The sequence below is a fragment of the Syngnathoides biaculeatus genome, chromosome 10, assembly GCF_019802595.1.
Source record: "Syngnathoides biaculeatus isolate LvHL_M chromosome 10, ASM1980259v1, whole genome shotgun sequence".
NCBI lineage: Eukaryota > Metazoa > Chordata > Actinopteri > Syngnathiformes > Syngnathidae > Syngnathoides > Syngnathoides biaculeatus.
Genome location: NC_084649.1, coordinates 9764210 through 9778526, shown reverse-complemented (window position 1 = coordinate 9778526; position 14317 = coordinate 9764210). Strand labels below are relative to the sequence as shown.

Below are 14317 nucleotides of genomic sequence, written 5' to 3'. Positions count from 1 at the left end.
TAGATGTGTAAAGTTGAGCACTCATGTGTGATGCTCCATCCGGGCTCATCTTTTCACCATTTGGACATTAAGACAAACCAGCAAAAGCGTAAAAATAAATACCCTTACAATTATTGTGGGGTTACAATTATGTGTTTGATCGTACCTGCAGACATAGTGACTTAAGGACTGCTTTCTAATGCTTTATGTGGAAACGCTGATGGGATTTGTATTGCTTCTTGCTCTGCTCAAGTCCTACCAAGCTCGCAATGCGATTGGACTTGACAGATTACTTTCCTTTATTGGAACGCCTGAAAGAACACAGTGTGAAGAGGCACCGAGCAGATAGATATGAAGCTGCCATTAAGCAGTGATAGAGTGTGATGTGTGTGTTTGGATTTGTGTGGAATAACCTTGTGGAATAGAACTGGGACACGGGTAGAGTGGTGTGATGGTAGAAAATGTCCTTATAGCTGCCTTGAGAGGGGGCGAAAAATATAATGGCTGTGCACAATACTTCCATGACAATTGCACATCATCAATAATGCACAGATATCTCTATAGTTCCTTTGTGTATTAACAAGGTTTGGAAAGTATTTCAATCTTACAGTACAATGCAGCAATATTTACAGGTGCTTTCTAAATAATTCAACATAATCCCTTGCTAGTTTATACTGTAGCCATCCTAAAACAATTAGTACCTGTACTGCCAATTATGTAACATTTTAACATTCGTACCTGTCATAAAAAATAAAACAAGTTAGTTTTTTAATACTAAAGTCAGATGCCTATGAGTGTCCCATCTGCCAATATGAAGGGTGCTTTTGTTTGCTTCCACCTCTGGGGAGTCTGACCACAGCTGCATCCACCTTGAGACCACCAAAAGACCAATGGCAGAACAGCTGTGTCAGTGATTTGCTTGGATCAATTACCCCCAAAAATTGGTCTTTCATTATAGAACAGTGTCCCGCTATTGCCTTCAAATCTCACTGTATCTTGGTCCAACAGTGGCCAAACTACATGACGTGTATTCAGATGCCACCATATCTTATCTTTTACGAGCATTGCCTTCATCAAATCAAACGCTGTCAGAAAGGCAGAACCTGAAAACTTATCACCTTTCACTGCAACTGGATACGGTTGTGACCATGGAGACTAATTGCTGTCAAATAATGGATTGGTTCTTAGAAGTTGTGGGGGAAAAAAAAGAACATAAACCGGAATATGACTCGGGGTGTTACCAGGTGCTTAGGAGATGAGGTTTTGGGTCATCTGTTCAAGGGTTCCTTGAACTATGTTCTCATTTTTTTAATAGGATTTGCCTCACAAACAGACAATAAAACGTTATGTACCCTCGCAAGCTAGTGGTAGCACTAACGTTTGTACATAAATTTCCTGCCGCTCTCTCTAATCAAGCTCTAATGCTTCATTAAACAGGGATTTGTGCATGTGGATAAATGTTGAGAATGCCAACGAAGAATTCTGTCAACGGCAAGCACGGTAGGTGATGCCCCAGCTACAATACAAAATCTTACTGGTCACCGTCAAGGCGCGCTGCCGAAGAGTTGTCATTGATAAATCACACTCCGCAAAAGATATTCCCCCAAAAATTAAACAAACATATGAAACCTTTCTTTTTGCCATCGTATTGCTATCATAGGGCCAAAGTATTGATTGTGTATTATGTCACACTACAGGAAGCTTTGTCGTTCTGGACAAAATATTTCAGGTGCAATCTTGGAAATAGCTAATCAAGCCAATATTGGGGGCTAAAATTCTGGAGTGTGATCTGGAGATAAGACAGTGGAGTTTCTGATACTTTTAAAGAAGTATGTTGTAATTATAAAATAATCTTTTATCGTTTATTCATTTTTCAGTGCAAATCTCAGGTTTTAACCTTCTTCATTATTATTATCATTAAAAGTGTAAGCATAAGAGAACATGCCTCTAAGCCTCTCAATTAATTGATTCCAGACTTTGGGGTATTTTAATTTGAGGTTGTACTATCTCTAAATTGGCTGCCAGGTCGGTGTTGTGAATAAGAATCTCTTTTATATTGCCTTATCTGGATAGATAAATGTCTGCACAACCATTGTAATGTACTAAACATATGCTAGATTTGTACCAACAACCTTTGGTAACCTAAATTTATTATTGTTGTGTAAAATTGCTGCAGTCACTTTGGATTAATTAAAGTGTGTGAAATGTAATTTAACCCTTTAACCCATTTCTAGTGAACTGATAAGCTTTTAAAAGATATTGAGAATTCTTGGATTTGACCTTGGAAAAGCTACATGAGTTAGGTCCTGGTTTTAATTGTTTCCATCCTTTGTCCACACTTTCATCCTCCCCATGGCCCCTAACATAGTCCAGATCCTATAGAACCGTGACACTTTTCCTTTCTCTGTCCATCACCCTGTTGCTGCCTTCCTTTATTCCCCTTTGTTCTGCTCAAGGCCACGCTGAATTCCCCTCACCCCAAGACCCCCTAAACACACACACATGCACATACTAGTTTACATGGGGCCTCCTCCACATCAAAGTCAGGAATGTGAGGCTTTCTGCCATTATGCATGGCGAGCTATATACTTATGTCAAGTTTACCCAAGTAGAGGTGTTAAGTGTGTGTGCGCGCACATGCTTTTCATGTGCAAAATATGTTTCATGTTTAACTTTGTTTTCCAGATCTGCTATTAAGTGTCATAACCATTCCCTGATTGACATGCATGGGTTAGGAGTAACGATGCGCTAAAGATATCCAACAGAGTTGGAACACCTGGAACTTTTCATTCTGTCTTGTTCTATGCTTTGCTAATTTATGGTCTTTGAGAGTTTTACATTTCTTACGTTCTTCACTTGTTTATCTTTATGGTTGTAACTATAGGGCATCCCTGTCCCCTTTTTCATCCCTGCACATCTCAAGTTTCATTTCCACTCAAATTACTCGTCACTGTTGGCACTGACAGGGATCATTCTCATCATTTTCATGCTAGTGTCTTTATCAGAAAGCTCTCTCCCCGTCATAGCCCAGCCGCCATCATCACTAGCTAGCTATCACCAATGTCTATCAGAGCCAAGCAGGCCTTGTGGCAAGATAAAAACTTTACGGGCTTTTGTGGGAATGAGAAAGGTAGTAAAAATCCAAACGTTAAATGGCCTCTTTGCGTATGAGTCATGCGGAACTTATGCAAATCTCGCAATGGTCCAAAGCTGTAATTCCCAACCTGTGTCCTGTGGCACATTACTGCGCCGTGAAAGATGATCAGATTTTGCCACAGGAAATGATGCAATTTCATGTATAAAAGATCTGAAAACTATCTATTTGCTACAAATCTAAAGTATGTTCAGTTCGATGTGTGTTCTATGCTAGTGACATACCACAGTGACAGGAAAAACAATCAAATGGTGTTCCACTAGATCAGGGGTGCCCAGACTTTTTCACGCAAAGATCTACTTTTTAGAGGCTCTCGCGATCGACCATAGGGGTGGGGGGTGGGGGGGACTTCAAAAATGACATTGTGGGAAAAAAAGTCCACCTCCCATTCCGTATGAAAGTGATAAGTTTTTTTCTTCTTTGCTCCAGCATCCATACTCATGTTTGATAAGCTTTCTTTACTTTGAGAAAAAAGTGAGGGCTTATAATGGGGGGAACTCGATGACTAGCTTGTTTTGCTGTACTAAGTGCCATTGTTTGCATATGCACGGTGAGCTAATGGTCAGAAAAATACGTTTAATAGTCTTCTTCTTGTTATTTTCCTTTCGGCTTGTCCCGATTAGGGGTCGCCACAGCATGTCATCTATTTTCCATCTAAGCCTATCTCGTGCATCTTCCTCTCTAACACCCACAGTCTTCATGTCTTCCCTCACAACATCCATCAACTTTTTCTTTGGTCTTCCTCTCGTTCTTTTGCCTGGCAGCTCCATTCTCAGCACCCTTCTTCTGATATACTCACTCTCTCGCCTCTGGACATGTCCAATCCATCGAAGTCTGCACTCTTGAACCTTGTCTCTATAAACATCCAACTTTGGCTGTCACCCTAATGAGCTCATTTCTAATCCTATCCAACCTGTTCACACCACGCGACAACCTCACCATCTTCATTTGTGCCACATCCAGTTCTGCTTCGTGTTGTTTCTTCAGTGCCACCGCTTCTAATCCGTACATCATGCCCGGCCTCACCACTGTTTTGTAAACTTTGCCCTTCATCCTAGCGGAGACTCTTCTGTCTCATAGAACACCAGACACGTTCCACCAACTGTTCCACCCCGCTTGGACCCGTTTCTTCTCTTCCTTACCACACTCTCCATTGCTCTGTATTGTTGACCCCAAGTATTTGGAGTCGTCCACCCTAGCTATCTCTTCTCCCTGGAGCTTCACTCTTCCCCCACGACACCTCTCATTCATACACATATACTCTGTTTTACTTTGGCTAATCTTCATTCCTCTCCTTTCCAGTGTGTACCTCCATCTTTCTAATTGTTCCTCCACCTGCTCCCTGCTTTCCCTGCAGACTTTTTTTTTTTTTTACGGCACTGTCGCGATCAACCAAAACTGCATTGCGATCGACCATTGATCCCGATCGACGAATTGAGCACCCCTCCACTAGATGGCCAAGGTATATAATTAACTTGTGCATCCACTTCTTGTGATGCTTCTGTTTGGTAGAAATTCCATGAGTGAGCAAAGGTGGAACCTGTTATAAAAAAAAAGGGAAGAAGCTGTACATATCCTGGTCCTGGATGCTTACTACGAGAGGAAAAGTCTTAAAAGGGAAAAAAAAATTTACATCGGAAAGTCACCTGCTTTTATTTAACATGCACACACACACACGTACCACAAACACAAAGGCAGGATTCTCCCTCTACACATTCATCACTGCCTTGTCACTCGTTATTGACGTTCAGTCCTAATGCAAGGTGAACAGTATGGGAGAAATTGATTCAAAATCTGAATATATCAAAGTGTGACCTACTATATGCCTTGTATCAAATTATTTTCGGTCTAAAAGGTAACATTAATATGACTGTCACAGAAGGAAGAAGTCCTCCAAATAAATGTTTGTTTCGTCCAGTGAATATTCACTGGAAAGCTAAGGAAGAGAGAGGAAACAATGACCAAGTGGGATTGTCTCCTGTCATCACTGATCATTGCATTGATTACGTGACTTGATAAACATGCAGTCACATCATGAATACTCTTTTACATGCAAAAAGGAAAGCTGATTGTAGATCGAGAGGAATGACAAACAGATTTTCAAGGCTTTACACACTTGCAGTTTTTTTCCCCCATAAAGTATAGAATGGCTGACTCGTGTTAAGATGGATAATGTGATCCTAAAATCTCTGGTGCTGTTTCTACCTCTCTGGTGGATTCAAACCAGTATTCTATGCGTGTCCAAATTCATCCATCATCCTTCCATCAATCATGTACACATCTGCATAGATTATATACTCAGTAGTACTTAAGTCTTCTTAGTAACAGTGTTCTCCTGCTGGTTTCAATATTTTGGGGTTTGGCCGTGGTCCCTTCTGAATAAATTGATTTGAAACAATTTATTACTTCTTTTCACGGGTCGCCTGCTTTCACTTGGTTTTGGGTTTCTTTCATACGTATCTCACTTCCCACATTTGCATTTTCTATGCACACAATATCTCTCTTCAGAGGGATCGAAGGGGTGGGTGAAACAACAGCCGTACAGAGAGGAGAAATTTGTTCAATATAAACTGGTGTGCAACCATTGTGTAACATTCAATTTAATTTGTGGGTTGTCAGTCACATAGTGTACTATTGACAGAAGCCCATTGACATCAACTTGTCTACCCCCACATATTAGCCATTCTTTATTTTTTTCCCCCTGATTCCAATGTCTCCTTAAAAACGTATTTCAATGCTTTGTTATTCATCCGTGTCTCTGTGTTAGTCCAGATAGGACCCATCTGTTATTGTAACGCATCCCTTGTTTAGTGGTCCATTATCTTGATGATACACATCCATATTTCCTCTCATCTCCAGTTCTTTAAGTCTGTCTTGTGAGCGCTTTCTCCTGCAGAGATAATGAGATGGTCTTCTGTTGTTTTTCTTTTTTTATTCTTTTTATAAAGAAATTATTTAATTGCAAAGGCTTGCATCGAGGTTTCCAACCAAGCAGACAGATTTCAGTATTTGTCAGTCCTGTCACATGCTATAGTTATCTGATACTTTTTAGGTTATGGATATTGACCAGTAATTTTTTTTTCTAATTATAATTTATCTTATGTATTGGAGTAATCCCATTTGTCTATGCGTCTTAATCTATTTTTTCCAACTATTCATTGCATGCTGTCCCTTCCTTGTCACTGTGAGCTGATAACAGAGCGAGTTGACAAGAATTGAGAGATGGTATTTGCCCTCCTCCTTCGCCATTGCTTTGTGATTTTCATTTGCCGCTGAGATGACTTTGGCTCACCGCCATCCAGCCAGACAATTTTCCATCTTCTTTTTTGCACCATTACTGTTCAGGTCTTGCTGAACTATTCAGCAAAGATCACAAAGACACTTAGACTTTCAAGGCACTACCTAATGGTTATCTTTTTCTTCACATATATTAGGAGATTAGTTTGACCATCTCTTTATGTACTATTTACTGCTTTGTTTGATGTAATTTGTTCTGTAGATTTATTTCCTTTATAGGTCGAGTAGTTGCCCTTTCCATTTATCCACTCATGTAATCATGTCTCCATAACTATAATCAGTTGCACTATAATCAACACACACTATTAGCAGAGACTTGCAATTAAGCTGATTAGCTATGTCAAGCAGACACTTTTCAACCAATTGTCAAATGGGATGGTTGGAGAGCCAACTAGATAGGTAAATAGAGCCATATTATAGAAGACATTATAGACACATATTATGTTATTTACACATAATCAGTAGGAAAGGACAATGTCGTCGACTTCCAGTTACAGTGCAAAAAACCAAAACACATAACAGTGTAGTTCTTGTGATTTACAGTATTTTAAATATGCTCAATTAATGGTAAAAGTGGGACTTCTTATCTGTGCTTGTGAACATGTTTTATGACGGGGTTTTAAAGATTTGGAAAAGGGCTTTTTGTAGTTTTTTCAAAGGTGAGTGAATTAGTTCATTTGTGTGCATTCCTCTTCAGATACTGGTGAACTCTGTGAGTCCAAACCGTCCAGCAGTACTCTATGAGAAGGTGACGTTAAGTGAAGGAGGAAGTCCCTTGCTGAGAGACATGCTTTTCAGCCCAGACCAGCAGCACCTCTACACATTGACTGACAAACAGGTGAGTTTGTGGTTTAGGTCCATTCAAAAAAATTAAAAAGCTACAAAAAACTACTTTCATAGCCACCTTCTAGTCATATGAAAATCCATTCGCAAGGTGTCAAGCACGTACCAAAGCAACAGATGGCAGTACAAGCAGTCATTGGAAAGCCATATTAGCGTGGCAGAAGAAGCCTAAAGGAGGTGCTTTTCATAAAATTCTCATTTCAAGAGGAGCAGCAGGGGCATTTTACATGTGGGCAGAAAGTGGCAAAGTCACACTCTGAACCAAAGCAAATGTTAAATAAAACTAAAACAATAACAAACAAAGCAAAAAAAAAGTACACTTAACAATTTAGCTGCACACAACACCGTGAATTGAGGAAATAAGGGTGAAAAAAAAACATGTACAAGATCATTAGAATCCATATCCGATATTTTTGAGGATGGCATTTTCCACTGCCCCTTACAGTGCTTTGTTTGTTTTTAAGTCTTCCTCCCAACTTTATCGTATGGGGACCTTGACGCCTACATCCAGACCATTATCAACCGTCAACAACCACAACTCAGGCTTGTTAAACATTAACTGTAACAAATTTAACTCTACTCATACTGTACAATCACCATGCAGCTCTATGGAATACACAAGTCAGCATGACCTCTAATAATGAACATATACGCACAGACATAGACGTGCAGAGGGTTAGCCGTCACATGCAGTCTGCGTGTCTATATACCTACGGTCATTACCAGCCCCACCGCTGATGTAGACCACGTCTACTCTGATGGTAGGGCTGTGAGAGCAATGAGACGGCAGTTGGCGGGGAGTAGCAGGCGGAGGTGAGCGTGTCATAGCTCTGTCGCTCCCCAGGCCCAGCTGCTCCCCTCATTTCTTTGTCTCATTAGTGTAGTGAGAGAAGGAAGCAGAACCTGTGCTTGCATCATGCGAAGACAGCCATTTTTAATAGGTTTAAAGCTCCTGTCTGATTAAAACCGGTGAGTTATACTCTGCTTTTATGGAAGGTGTTGGAGACTTGGCAAGTCTCTTCTGCTGTGAGCCAAGCCAACACTGTTAAGTTAATCATATTTCTTAAAGACCAGTAGACAAGGAAGGGCTTTACAAGAATAGACCTGGTCATTTGTGGTGAATAAGTGTTTCATAACTTAGAACATACTACTGTGTACACAGTTGTAAAACATCATGTAATTGTGCTTAAACAAATCTGATCCAGTCAGCAGGAGTTGGGACAGACAATTTGTATGTCAGCATGCCATGGAATGAAAAAGCATACAATTTGGGAATAAATATGAAGACACCACATGAAAAATAATAAAAGGTCATAAAGTGAAACAAAAATATTGGCACTATTATCATCATTGTTGTTTTTTTTAAAAATGTCATGTTGTCGCTTTCAATAATCGTCATTGTTTTAGAACTCAACAATGCACACGCATACTCACTCATACACACACATCCACACCAACATGTGCAATCTTGTCTTGCATTTTGTTAGCTCACCAATAATGGATGGCAGGGTTGTGTCAAGCTGAGCAGGGGATCGTGTTGCCAGGCCTTTTTTTTTTTTTTTTTTTTTTTTTAAACCCTTCCACCACTAATAACTAGAGCTAGCCAATGCCCTCCAACCTGTCCTCATCTTTATCCTCTGCCCTCCATCTACCCCGATATGCCCCCCACCCTACTTGTGCAAATCTGGTTCCACTGACATACACTCACGCACATTTCTATCTAAGTCCAAATTGAGTCCTCCCCTCTCAGCTGCCTTATACTGATCCCGTTCCCGTGTTTTTAATGATCTCTTGCTAATGCCCCTTTTTGCACCTCTCTTGAACACACACACGCACACTTGCACACTTTCTGAATGGTAGGCAGAGGTGGGAAATTGTAGAATCAGGAAGAAGGATATAAGGTACATCGATCGAAGGATGCCGATCGAAGCTGGGTTGAATTTGCTTTACGACACATGCCAGGGTACTTTGCACGAGTCTCCTGTTTTCCCAACTCCTCGTGGCATTGAGATGCACGCAGTTGCTCTGTGCTGATTATCAGCGAGCGGCACATGTATGTGCGTGCATGTTGGTGGTTGCCTGCAGAGGCTCCTCAGACAAGCCAAGCACATTAAGGTGTCAGTGGACATATCCGCTCATGCATAGACCATGACAAGGCCTACATGCCCTCCCCCATCCTAGCCCACACACACACACAGCAGGCCTCTACTGCTGTCGTATCTTCTATCGATAATAATGACAATGATAAATATAGCTGAAACTGTGCGAGTCATAAATCAGAACCTCGCCCCTAACTCACCGCCTACGCCTTGTGTATACGTATGTGTACTTGGTCAGACAGGATGCAAAAAGAAGACAAATCAAAATAGCAATTGTTTTTCCATTATTTTACACTTTCTTTGTTGATGGAATTGATGTACTATATATTATTCATCATCTCTTTTCATAACCAATTGAATGTGAGAGAATATACTATAAGATTGTCAGCCTAAAACTACATTTCCTCAAATAGTGGCCAAAATTTTCATCATCGGTGCTCGGGAGAGGATGTTCATTTAAGGATTGCCTTAGGTGTGTTCACATGCTTTCAATATGATACGTCTGGATAAGGTAACAAAATGTTATGGAACCTAACAAATTAGTGCTAGCACAAACACTTGTAGGTAAACATGCTAGTGTTCTGTCGAATCATGTGCTAAAGTGTCTGTAAACTGGTTAGTGCGCGAGCATAAATGTTGACAACAGCGTGCAAGTATGTTGACAACAGCAAGCACGGGAGGCGAAATGCCGATCACAATATGCAACGTCAATGTGCGCTGTTGGAGAGTTGCCAGTGATATATCACAGTACACGGAAGATATATAAAAATAAATCAAACATGTTAGACTTTTCATTTTGGCGTTGTAGTGTCACACTACAAGAAATGTCCTTTCCAACAAAATTTGTCAGGCCCAATCTAGGAAATCGGCTGCGATAGCTAGTCGGGTTGATATCAGGACTAAAATCCTAGTCTTCTAGGCAAAAGACAAGTCTCACTTTCTGGTATTGTGCACATGCATACCCTTTTTATTTCATACACATTACATTGACACATTGGGCATCAGTGGCTAAATGCTAAACATATATTGTACTATAGATATTGCGTCACTGAACAAGAGAATATCTTTACAATGACTTGAAGCAGGCTGTCACAGATAAAGTTGCACAGCTGTTGCATGATACTTAATTCAAAGTAGCAATCGAGCGTCCATGTGTTGTTTTCAAGTGTGTGACAGAGAAACTGTGAAAGTGTGTACATGTTTTTGGGAATCGGCCACAATATACAATGACATGGCACAAATTCACACGTTTGACCACGTCTGAATGTCTTTACAGTTGTTTGCTTCTTGGATGGAAAACATTGGGTTGTATCTGGGACTGAGCTCCAAAAACAAAGCCTAATTATTTAATATCTCCCACATATTGTTTTGTCACACATCATTCCGAGGTGAGAGTGTGTGTGTGTCTATTTGTGTGTGCGTGTCCGTCAATCTGTTTACATTCACATATTACTGCTCTACTGCCAATCTCGTTAGTGCACACATTAGCACTGGCTGACATCAACACACACAACAAGGCAGCTGGTTGTATCAATCAAAACTGTCATTTAGTGAACTCGACACAGCTAATCAGTCAGTTGCTAAATGGCTCAAAGATTGAATATCTCAATTTGTCAACGTGGCCAACAAAAAATCCCCATTAATTAACAAGTGCAAAAAGTAGTTTAACGTCAGATGTATTTGGCTGATGCTTCACATTACCTTTTTTTAGTTTGTGCTACTGCTAATATGGTCTCCACAATTGGTTGGATCCATTAGGATATGAAGAATTAAATAAAGCTTTTTATAAATCATAATCTAAATAAGTTTGCACCTATTAGTTGTGTAATGTTGTAACGTTGGTTTGACATGACTGATTAGAAAACATGACCTGACAAGAGAATATTTTTGAAGATACTCAGTTTATAGTATACAACTACAGTGTTCCTCCGTTATTCCCGGGGGTTACGTTCCTTAACACCCCCGTAGATAACAAAAATACACGAATAACGGCTGCAGTATTAATATACCTATTTACTATATGTACCATGGAAATATGTGAACCGTTTTGACATAGGCCAAGGATATACCCATTAGAATAGATACAAACACAGAACATTTCTTTCCTACTTTTGTTCCTAGTGTAAGCTATTTTTTGACTTCGTCCTTTCCTACTGTAAAACAGAATTTTCAGCCTTGTAGAGATCTATGTCATTCAACTTAATTTTGTGACATTAAAATGGGGATAAGTGCTTTTTGAGGACTATAATGCTTAACTCAAACATAGACTGATTGTTTCCATGTCTGACAGACTACAAGGCCTCATTATAATTGTCTCCTGACATCTCGCTCCCGTTACACTTTCCTGTTGTATCTCGTGGGATTTTCTTTTCTTCCTTTTTACTAGAAAGGTGTGCATTGTTGTGTGCATGCTCTATCAGAAAAGTGTGCAGAAACATTTTGCAATGGAAGTCTTGCTATCACTAGATAGCTCTGTATTTCTCTCATCTCTTCGTGTTTTACGCCAGTTGTCTCCTAAAGGATGGTGTGATCTTACTGACATTTTTAAGGTAAGGTAAGATAGAAACAGCTGATGCCAGAAGTTTACATACACTGTGCAAAAACACATTTCTTTTCTGAAGTAAAATCCGACAAAAACTCTGTTTCAGGTCAGTAATTTTGTTAAATGCCACAATAATAAGAGAATTTCGTAGAGAATGTTATACTATTTTCACCAAACTCCAAAGTTTACATACACAAAAAGTACTATGATCATTAAAAAACATTGAGATGCGCATATGATGATCTCATGGCTTTGCAAGCTACTGGTATGTTAACTGACAACATGAGTTAATTGAGAGCACACCTGGGATGTTGTTTAAGACTACACCTCAAACACTCGGCTTCCTTGTTTGAAATCATGGGTAAATCAAAAGAAATCGGCCATCAAATCAGAGAGAGAATCGTGGCGCTCCACAAGTCTGCCTCATCCTTGGGTGAAATTTCCACATGCTTGACAGTGCCACGTTCTTCTGTTCAAACAATTATATGCAAGTATAAACATCATAAAAATATCCAGCCATCACATCGCTCAGGAAGGAGATGAACTTTTTTTTGGTCCTGTGGTGCAAATCAACCCCAGAACAAACGCTAAAGACCATGTGAAGATTCTGAATGATGCTGGTAAGAAAATATCATTATCCACAGTGAAACAAGTCCTGCATTGACATTGGCAGTAGGCCCACTCCCCTAGAATGAAGCCCTTACTCCTAAAGAAAAAAAAAGACAGATTACAGTTTCCATAAAGACTTCTAGACAAAGATGTTAACTTCCAGAGACATGTCCTGTGGTCTGATGAAACAAAAGTGGAGCTGTTTGGCCATAATGACCAATGTTACATCTGGAGGAAAAAAAGCTTAAGCTCGTACAGCTGAGAACACCAAACCCACTATGAAGCATAGAGGCGGCAACGTCATATGAGGCTGTTTTGCTGCAGTAGAAACTGGAGCTCTTTATAAAATAAACGGCATCATGAAGTCTGACCATTACATGGAGATATTAGGGCAACATATCAAGACATCACCCAAGAAGCTAAAACTTGGGTGTAAATGGGTCTTCCAAATGGACAATGACCCTAGCTATACTGCCAAAATGGGTCAAAAGTAGCTTGAGGAAAACAAAGTCAATGTCTTGGAGGTGCCATCACAAAGCCCTGATCTGAAACCCATCGAACATTTGTGGGCAGATCTGAAAAGGTGTGTGATAGCAGGGCATCCAACAAACCTGACTCAGTAACACCAGTTCTGGAATGGGCCAGGATTGCAGCAGAAGCTTGTGGAAGGTTACCTTAAACGTTTGACCCAAGTCATGCAATTGAAACGAAATGCTACTCGAAGTATATGTAAACATTTGACCTCAAAGAAAATAAGATGAAATTCTCTAAGGAATTCTCTCTTTATTGTGGCATTTAACAAAATAAGATACTTTTGGTGGTCATGACTGACCTGAAACAGGAGATGTTTAGTGTGATTTGACTTTAGACTGAGACAAAAAAATAATGCATGTTTTTGCAGTGTATGTTAACTTCTGGCTTCAACTGTTGAAAGCTTATTGGTTTCTCTTCCCTTCCATCTCAATCGGACATTCAGTTGTGGTCTCCAGTTGCTTGATGTCGACTTGGATGACTGATTCTCATGGAATGAAGCCAACCTAGAGATGGCATTGCCATCAGAACAGTTAATTGCAAGACAACAGAAATTTGAGCTTGATTGCCTGCAGTGACTAGAACAAGTATGTTCTAAACTTGGGCATTTTTTAACGTTGAATTTGAAGACAATCTATTCAATTAAAATACAACACTATCAAGCTACTTTTCAAATTACCAGGTTGGTCATTTTACACAACAGCAGCAGCAGCATTTTTGAGCCTAGAAATGCAAACTTGATTGGGGTCTTAAAGTGCAAAATTAAACAAACTGATGGACAACGGTGCTGTTTAGTGAATGTGTTGCTTAAATGTTGGCTTTGTTATAATAGCTGAGTGTGAAGCTGTTGGGATGAACAAAAACATCTCCAAATATGAGACCATGGTCCTCAGTCATAAAAGAGCGGAATGGCCTCTCTAGGTCGGAGATGTTATCCTGCTCCAAGTGTCTTGTGTTCTTGTTCATTTGTGAGGGGAGAATGGAACCGGAGCTCGACAGGCGGATCGGTGAAGCGTCTGCAGTGATGCTGACTTTGTATGGGTCCATTGTTGTAAAGAAGGAGATGAGCCGAAAGGAAAACCTCTCAATTTACCGCTCGGTCTATGTTCCTTATGTTCCTACACTCAATGGTCATGACCGAAAAAACAAGATCCCTGATGCAAGTGGCTGAAATTAGTTTCTTACCCAGAGTGTCTAGGCCACTGGAGACGAGACTTTTTTACCCCAAGATCTACTTTTCAAGCAGCCGGCCACTCGCGATCT

The 14317-nt window shown here is 40.1% G+C and overlaps 1 protein-coding gene across 3 annotated transcripts in view; it reads left to right on the top strand.

Moving 5' to 3' along the window:
- Positions 1–14317, top strand: part of LOC133507217 (plexin-A1-like) — a 215625-nt gene that overhangs the window by 96740 nt on the left and 104568 nt on the right. For all 3 annotated transcript variants that reach the window (XM_061832037.1, XM_061832035.1, XM_061832036.1), the window contains one exon: positions 7128–7268. In XM_061832037.1, the coding sequence (XP_061688021.1) occupies positions 7128–7268 (141 nt within the window). The remainder of the gene's footprint in view (positions 1–7127; positions 7269–14317) is intronic.